The sequence below is a fragment of the Myotis lucifugus genome, unplaced genomic scaffold, assembly GCF_000147115.1.
Source record: "Myotis lucifugus unplaced genomic scaffold, Myoluc2.0 scaffold_491, whole genome shotgun sequence".
NCBI classification, from domain to species: domain Eukaryota; kingdom Metazoa; phylum Chordata; class Mammalia; order Chiroptera; family Vespertilionidae; genus Myotis; species Myotis lucifugus.
Window position 1 is genome coordinate 247,847 of NW_005871539.1, and position 8,803 is coordinate 256,649.

The 8,803-nt window shown below is 46.9% G+C and overlaps 1 protein-coding gene across 2 annotated transcripts in view; it reads right to left on the minus strand.

The window, feature by feature from the left end:
* SLC35F2 (solute carrier family 35 member F2) overlaps positions 1–8,803 on the minus strand; it is a 47,588-nt gene that overhangs the window by 37,915 nt on the left and 870 nt on the right. Inside the window, exon 1 of one of the 2 annotated variants that reach the window (XM_023744840.1) lies at positions 1,104–1,147. The exons of the other annotated variant lie outside the window; for it this stretch is intronic. Within the exon in view, the coding sequence (XP_023600608.1) occupies positions 1,104–1,132 (29 nt within the window). The 5' untranslated portion in view covers positions 1,133–1,147. Of the gene's footprint in view, positions 1–1,103; positions 1,148–8,803 lie in introns of those variants that run through there. 2 annotated transcript variants of the gene reach the window in all.

Genomic DNA, 8,803 nt, shown 5'->3' on the forward strand with positions numbered 1-8,803 from the left:
TCTTATCCCTCTACCCCCCAATTCCTCCCCTCTGCATTGTGACAATTAAAAAATCTCTCCAGACATTCAGATGTCTCTTTAGGGGAAAAAAGTCACCCCTGGTTGAGAACCACTGATCTAGCCTATTGTTCCTAACTAACTGCTGCAGACAATTCTGTGCTTCCATGATATTCCAGTGATGGGCACCCAGGTAGTTTTCAGCTCCCAGCCTCCACAAACAACACTGGGATGAGTATTCTTATAGCCGTCCCCTTATGCACCAGGAAGAACCAATGGTGAGGCTTGGTTCTGAGTCCCTCTAGGTGACTTTAAGTAGAAGGGAGGGATGAACCCCGGGATGGAGGATCCTTGGGTGCCACAGAACCCCTGTCGACTGCTATTGTCCAGTGCCTCTTCATCAGGCTATTCTATGACCATGGGTTTGCCCTCAGCTGCTCTGGAAGAGGAAAAAGCAGGCATTCGCTCTAGGTTTTAGCTCATGAGCCCTAGGAGCTTGGATTCCTGGCTGGACAGAGATGAAACTTTTTATTAGCTTCTCAATACAGCAAGGAGTTGTTAAAGGGACAGTCAGTAATTGTCCCCATGGAATACAGGAGAGAGGTAAGGGTGGACTTTAAACGCTTTTTCTCTATGTGCCCTGGCTGTTCTCTGCCCCAGGCTATAGTCCTCTCCCCTCTACCAACCAGATCAGTTCTAGACAACCTTTGGGTTATTCCTGCTTTTCTCTGCTCCTTTCTTATGGCTGATTTGGAAGAAGATGAGATGGCTGCCAGTGCTTATTCATTCCCCATCTCTACAGCACTTCCAGAATTTTCTGGAGTTCACCTTCCCCTCCAATCCCTATTGTCACCACTTCAGTTCAGGCTTTACCATCTCTCATTGGACTCTTGTCATGCCTTCCATGCATGCCTCCAAACCATCTCACTACACAGGAACCAGAGTGATGCCAAATAAAAGTAAAGGGCTCCACAGCTGCCATCAAATGAGAATTCACCCTGTAGTGGGCATTCTACTTATAGTTCATCCGTCCTTAGACAATCTTATGAAAATAGTTTTCTTAGTCCCTTGGACAGCAGATAAGTAACTTGCCCTAGGGCACATACCTGGCGAGAGGCAGAGCTGAGATGCTCATTTGATTCTGAAGACCAGGCCCACTTTACTATTTCAGAAATCTCACTGCATCTTGTTCAGGCTGAAACATTTCCGCTTCCTCCCATCACTTGCACCAGTGGTTTGCAAACTGGGGGAGTTCTTTGGGTTCTCTGGAGGTTCCTCAGGGTTCATTGCGGGAAGTAGTTGCTGATGGGCTTCTGGCAGCTTTGTGCACTCACTGGGTCTGTTACTCTGCCTATTTTATAGTTGGACTTTTACGCACGGATTTTTTAAATTGATTTTAGAGATTAGAGAGGGCCAGGCCCTTTGCTAGACAATAACAAGGAGTGCCCGTGCAGATTCACTGACTACAATTATTCATTCTTCCTCAAGCCCATGCCCCCTCACCCCAAGCTACTTTCAGTCCCTTGAGAAAAACTCTGTAGCACCTCCAAGCCTGGAGTACCCTTCCTCACCTATTCCAGCTGGAAAACTCTTTTTTGTGCTTCAAAATCCTGATCACCTTCTCTGTTGAGCTCCCCAACCTTACCTCTCTGCTTCTGTTTGTGCTATCTGTATTTTGTGCTCACCTCTAAAGCACCTATCATAACTTCTCACCATAATTTGAGTATGAGCTCTTTTGGGAACAGGAACCAAATCCTATTCATCTCTGTAGCCCAGAGACTAGTCTAGAACCTAGAGCATAATAGATACTCAAGGTTTGATGAATGAAAGAATGAAGGAATGAGTGAATAAATGCATGAATGAACACATGTCCAGTATTGTGCTACAAAAAGAGTAGGATAAAATTTATGACCTCAAAAAGCTTACCGTGCCCTAACCGGTTTGGCTCACTGGGTAGAGCGTCGGCCTGCGGAGTCAAGGGTCCCAGGTTCGATTCCAGTCAAGGGCATGTACCTTGGCTGCGGGCACATCCCCAGTGGGGGGTGTGCAGGAGGCAGCTGATCGATGTTTCTCACTCATCGATGTTTCTAACTCTCTATCCCTCTCCCTTCCTCTCTGTAAAAATCAGTAAAATATATTTTTTAAAAAAAAAAGCTTCTCTCGTTTTCTTCTAGTGGGGAAAGGATAAATATCTCAAATAATAATTAAGAGTTTTTTGCTAGGAGATATAAATTTTATAGTCATTATAAGGGAAATATACATTTTTTAATGTATGAATTGGAATAAGGTATTAGAAATATAAACTGCTAGATGGCATACAATTAAATAAATCTTTAGGTACTCCTAGAAACCCGTATCCTCCTACTATCATTTGAGTTCATAACACTAAAAACAAAGGGCAAAATTATAGATATAGTCCACTTGGAAACCTATAACTGTCCTTACTATGAACTAGAGTCCCAGTGCACAGATTCATACACCAGTGGGGTCCCTCGGCCTGGCCTGTGGGGATCAGGCAGAAACCAGCTCTCTGACATCCCCCAAGGGGCCCCAGATTTCAAGAGAGCGCAGGCCAGGCCGAGGGACCCCACCAGTGCACAATCAGGGCTAGGGAGGGACCGCGGGAGGGCTCCAGGGCGTGTCCAGCCCATCTGGCCCAGTCCTGATTGGGGCAATCAGGGCCATCTTGCCTAGTCCCCATTGGGGTCGATCGGGGCTGATCAGGGCTGGCCAGCTAGGGAGGGACCATGGGAGGTTGGCCGGCCAGGAAGGGACTGCGGGAGGGCTCCAAGGCATGTGTGGCCATTCTTGCCCAGTCCTGATCAGCCGGACCCCAACAGCAAGCTAACCTACCGGTCAGAGTGTCTGCCCCCTGGTGGTCAGTGCTCGTCATAATGACTGGTCAAACAGTTGGACACTTAGCATATTAGGCTTTTATTATATAGGATGCCTGGCACATAGTAATTACTCATAAACTTTTATTGAATGATGTGGAGAGTGGCTATAGCATTTGAACAGGTTTAAGCCTAGGACTAATGAGAGGGCATGATCCTCTTGTGGCAAAGCCACATGCAAGTCCCAGCACAATTATAGCCAAAGGCTATAGTTGTAGCTTGACCTTATGGTCCTGACCTGTAGCCCCACGTGGCTGCGGGAGGTGCAGCAAGTAAACAAAGCTTGAACAGGTGCATGTAATTGAGTAGATTCAAAACCTGTGAGAATGTTGTAACCACACCCTTACTTTGCCTCGTGGAATCTGGCTATAAAATAAAGACTCAGCTTACAGGCCATGGCACTGTCTCTCCATCAGAGAGCAGCATCCCACCCAGCCTCAGCTTTCTTCTCTTGTCTGTCTTTTCTAAATCCTTCACCGCCTGCTCTCAGGTTCACCCATGGCCATGCCGGTCCGGCACATATGGTGCCTGAACAGGGACTTGAGTACGGGGAAGTGCAGTGGTCAGGTGAAAGGAGGCTCCCTTGAAGCACGAGCAGAAAGCAAAAGTAGGAAACCAAAAGTAAGGTAGGGAGCAAGGTTTGGTAGTCGCTGGGTATAAAACATGGGAAATTCAGAAGCTGAGAAAGGGGATCCCTAAAACAATGCTTACTGAAGCATTTTTTAAATTTCTTAAGTTTTGTTAGGAACTGTAAAGCAAAAAATGGAAGTCCTGATAGTGAAGGTAAGAAATATAGAAATAAGAGATAGAAGATAGATAAGATAGAAAATAAGATAGAAGATAAGAAATAGGAGATAGAAAATAAGAGATAGGAAATAAGGTAGAAATCTCAGGTTTTGTTAAGCTACTGTAAAGCAAAAAAAATGGCTGTGGTTGATGTTGTTTGAGGAAGTAACTTATATTTCTTTTTTATTTTTTTTAATATATTTTATTGATTGATTTTTTTTTTTTTTTTTTTTACAGAGAGGAAGGGAGAGGGATAGAGAGTTAGAAACATCAATGAGAGAGAAACATCGATCAGCTGCCTCCTGCACACCTCCTACTGGGGATGTGCCCGCAACCAAGGTACATGCCCTTGACCGGAATCGAACCTGGGACCCTTCAGTCCGCAGGCCGATGCTCTATCCACTGAGCCAAACCGGTTAGGGCAACTTTTATTTCTGACACAGAAGTGGGCCTAGATTGCAAGTTCTTGTCTCAATTGCATTGTTTCTGAGCTTTGGTTATTTCTTTCTTGTGGGACCTGATAGGTCCCTGGGACTTTGGGTCTGTGTGAGACGCCAGACCCGGAGTTGGAGGTCTCCAGCTCTGCAGGACCGAGGGCAGCTCGTTTCCATGCAGCAACGGCTGAAGAAGCTGAGGAAGGGACCAGACTTCCACAGGCGCGGACGGGGCTGATCTGACTGGGACTGGTGCCTTTCCAGCCGGCTCAGTCCCAAAGCCAACCTGATCCTCAGAATCCAGAGGGAGCGGAGCAGCTGATTTGGGTGCCAGAGCAGGATGTGCATCACCATGGTGGACCCAGAGAAGCTCCTTGTCACTCCGTTCAAAAGACTGAGAGTTGTGATGTGAAAGAAGATAACAAAGGCTACGCACAAGGGACCGAGGTGCCAACATGGGGTCAGCTGAAGAAGTCAGCGACTGAGGCCCAGCAGATGGTAGAAAAGCGAGGAGTGGAAGCTACTCCCTCAACCATGTTTCTGGCTATGCTAGCATTGGTGAGCTGCCAGTTTTCTGTGAAGTCTTACGCAGCCAAGTCTGAGGACTCTGAGTAGATATACACCAACAGCAAAAGAAACTTTAACCTATCTGTGGTTTGGTTTTTCTCTTGTTACTGTGTTGGCTGTTTTGTTAATAGACTGAAAATGTTAACATGTCTGTAGTTTGGTTTCTTTCTTATTGCTGTGTTGATTAATAGCCAGAGTTTTATTCTCTCTTGTTGCTATATTACATTAACATTACTGTGTTTACTGTTTTATTAATAGCCAGAGTTTTGTTCATGATGTTTTGGTTATGCTGCATAATTTGCCTAGAACTTTTGATGATGTAAATGGAAGTGTTTAAAAACAGGGGGGGAAAAAGGAGAGATGTGGAGAGTGGCTACAGCGTTTGGACAGGTTCAAGCCTAGGACTAATGAGAGGGCATGATCCTCGTGACCACGTGCAAGTCCCAGCACAATTATAGCCAAAGGCTATAGTTGTAAGCTTGACCTTATGGTCCGAACCTGTAGCCCCACGTGGCTAAGTGATATGGGCTGCAGGAGGTGCAGCAAGTAAACAAAGCTTGAACAGGTGCATGTAATTGAGTAGATTCGAAACTCGCAAGAACGTTGTAACCACGCCCTTACTTTGCCTCGTGGAATCTGGCTATAAAATACAGACTTGGCTTACAGGTTGTGGCGCTGTCTCTCCATCAGAGAGAGCAGCGTCCCACCCAGACCCAGCTTTCTTCTCTTGTCTGTCTTTTCTAAATCCTTTACCGCCCCTTCTCAGGTTCACCCATGGCCGTGCTGGCTCGGCACAGAATGAGTGATCTGATATTCTTTTGTTTGTTAATTCTCACCCGAGGATATTTTTCCCATTGATTTTTAGAGAGAGTACAAGGGAGGGAGGGAGAGGTAGAGAGAGAGAGAGAAAACATCAATTGGTTGCCTACTGCACGCAGGGGTGGGGGATTAAACCTGAAACCCAGGTGTGTGCCCTTGACTGGAAGTTGAACCCACGACCCTTGTGTGCACAGGCCAACACTCTAACCCAGCCGTGGGCAAACTACGGCCCGAGGGCCGGATCCGGCCCATTTGAAATGAATAAAACTAAAAAAAAAAAAAAAGACCATACCCTTTTATGTAATGATGTTTACTTTGAATTTATATTAGTTCACACAAACACTCCATCCATGCTTTTGTTCCGGCCCTCCGGTCCAGTTTAAGAACCCATTGTGGCCCTCGAGTCAAATAGTTTGCCCACCCCTGCTCTAACCACTGAGAAATACTGGCCAGGGCAGTAATCTGATATTCTTTTTTTTTTAAATTGATTTTGGAAAGAGATAGAAACATCAGAATCGAACCAGCATCCTACTGGTGCATGGAACAATGCTCAACCGAGCCACACCAGCCAAGCCTGATATTCTTCATCGTAGAGAAAAGTTATCTGTAATGCTAGTAAGGCAGGTATGTCAGTAGGTGGGGTTACCCAAAATATATACCTCCCATAATGAAAACAGAACCAGCTCTAGGCCCCAAACTTTTCCCCTACATTTAGGACCATTTCCAAGCTATTCTTATCACACTTTGGTATAAGAGTAGAAAAGGGTTGTGTGGTCACAAACTATCCATCTATATCAGTGATGGCGAACGTATGAACTCATTTCTTTGGTTGATTTTTCTTTGTTAAATGGCATTTAAATATACAAAATAAATATCAAAAATATAAATCTTTGTTTTACTATGGTTGCAAATATCAAAAAATTTCTATATATGACACAGCACCAGAGTTAAGTTAGGGTTTTTCAAAATGCTGACACGCCGAGCTCAAAAGGTTCGCCATCACTGATCTATATCCTATCCATCTGATAACACATCTAACTCACCAAACCCCTCTCCATCCCTCATGGACCCCCTGGCCACTGTTAGTGATTTGTGGAGCTAAACTCAAATTTGGGAGATAAGTTTTAATACTGAGAGTTTAAAATATTGAGTATAAGGAGTGCTGGGTATCTGGTAAACTGCACTCTTCTGACTGCTGGCTAAGGCAAGGAGAAACTACACACCAGAATCCAGTGTCTGGTTGCCAGAGGTAAGACTGAAGCCCGTAATGAACTGAAGAGCTCTGCCAACCGAAGAAAGGCACCTGCCCAAGACCCTCAGAATACATAGAGGCCAATAGAGGGAGGAGTGCAGGGTGTGTGGCAGAATGCCATCCCTCATCCATGCATTCACTCTTGTGCTAAGGCTTGTGGGAAATACAGGAATGAAAAAGACTTGATTCTGCTGTTAAGGACTTTGCCCATCAGGAATGGAAGCTGCCCAAACAGCTCTCACATAAGGAAGGAAGTAAAGATCCACAAGGGAGACACAAAAGCAGTGTGTTCAAAAGGCACAAGAAATCTCATAGTTAGGGAAAGCTATTAGGTACTCCTGACTGTAAAGCATACCGGGATTTTTTAAATATTAGAACATTAAGAGAAAAAACATTGCTAAACCTTGTTAGCAATGACAGCTGCCATACTGTCTGCCCCAACAACCAGGATGCTGGTGTCTCTGGGAGCATATTCCCATCACCAAGTATGGAGAGCTGGTGGTGAGTGTGGAGAGCTGGTGTGAGTGTGGAGAGCTGGTGGTGAGTGTGGAGAGCTGGTGGTGAGTGTGGAGAGCTGGTGTGAGTGTGGAGAGCTGGTGGTGAGTGTGGAGAGCTGGTGGTGAGTGTGGAGAGCTGGTGGTGAGTGTGGAGAGCTGGTGTGAGTGTGGAGAGCTGGTGTGAGTGTGGAGAGCTGGTGTGAGTGTGGAGAGCTGGTGGTGAGTGTGGAGTAGGGGGTCCTCAAACTTTTTAAACAGGGGGCCAGTTCACTGTCCCTCAGACCGTTGGAGGGCCGGACTATAGTTTAAAAAAAAGCTATGAACAAATTCCTATGCACACAGCGGCGGCAAAAACACCCGGTGGCCGGCGGGCCACATGTGGCCCGCGGGCCGTAGTTTGAGGACCCCTGGAGCGCTGGTGGTGAGTGTGGAGAGCTGTGGTGAGTGACGGTAGCATGAGCAAGCTGTCTGCACGCTCCTGTGCAGTCAGCCACTTAATGCTCACAACATCCCCAAGGCAGGTGCTGTTACTGTCTCCATTTCACAAAGACAACTGGGGCAGAGAAGCTGAGCAACTTGCCCAAAGTCACCCAGCTGGTAAGTGGCACAGACAGGATTTGAGTCCAGAATGAATCTGTGGCCTTAGTCATTATCGAACAGTACACTGGCTCCTCCCAGCTGAGAACTTGAGGTTACATTTATCAGGACATATACAGCTGCCTGGTACTAGGTAACTTTTGGTCAGCTTTCCCCTTTAAACACAAGCATTATTGATCTAGTTTTGAAAATGGTATGACTTTTCAGGACAAAGTTTTCACGATCTTTAAAGAGAAATTCTCTTTGTACATATGCTTCCAAAGCAAGCACTGAAATTCTCTGTTAATCTGGCTGGGGGGGAAGGGGGGCGGTCAAAATGCCTGTTCATGAGCCGTGCCAGTGGGCAGCAGTGGTTGAGGCTGCAGTTAGGACTGGAGCTCGCAGGCACCATTCCTTGGAGTTCATCTCAGGGCCTGAGGCAAGTTGCTTAGCCTTCTTTGTTCTTTCTCCATCTGCACAGTGGGTATAACAATAGTGCCCTCTCCTGAAGTGGAGAGCATCAGTCGATATTATCCATTTAAATTGCTAAGCACAGTACTTGACCCAGTGAATGCTCAATAATCCTTGGCTTTCATTATTTAGATCCTGGGTTGTTTCTATTTCCAGATTCAAGCCCTCCGGTAGCCACAGAAATGCTTTCTGGGTCCCAGCGCCTCCATCCATCCCTTCAGCACGTTTCCATCTCCCACAGCGACAGCAGAAGCAGGCTTCCCTGGGCCCGGCCTCCAGGGCCGTGTCGCCTCGCTCAGGCCCCGGGGTGGAGGCAGCAGGCTCCAGGCTACGTCCGGGCGGCACCACCAAACTTAACCCAGATTTCTCACTTGGGTGCACTCCTGGCAGCGCAGGAGCAGGGCCCGTCGGACGGCTCGGCTGCAGCAGGAACGCGCGCGCCGGCGCCGGAAGGGAGCTCACCCACCTGCCAGGCGTAGGGCGGCACCCTCCTGCACAGCATCCCTGGGG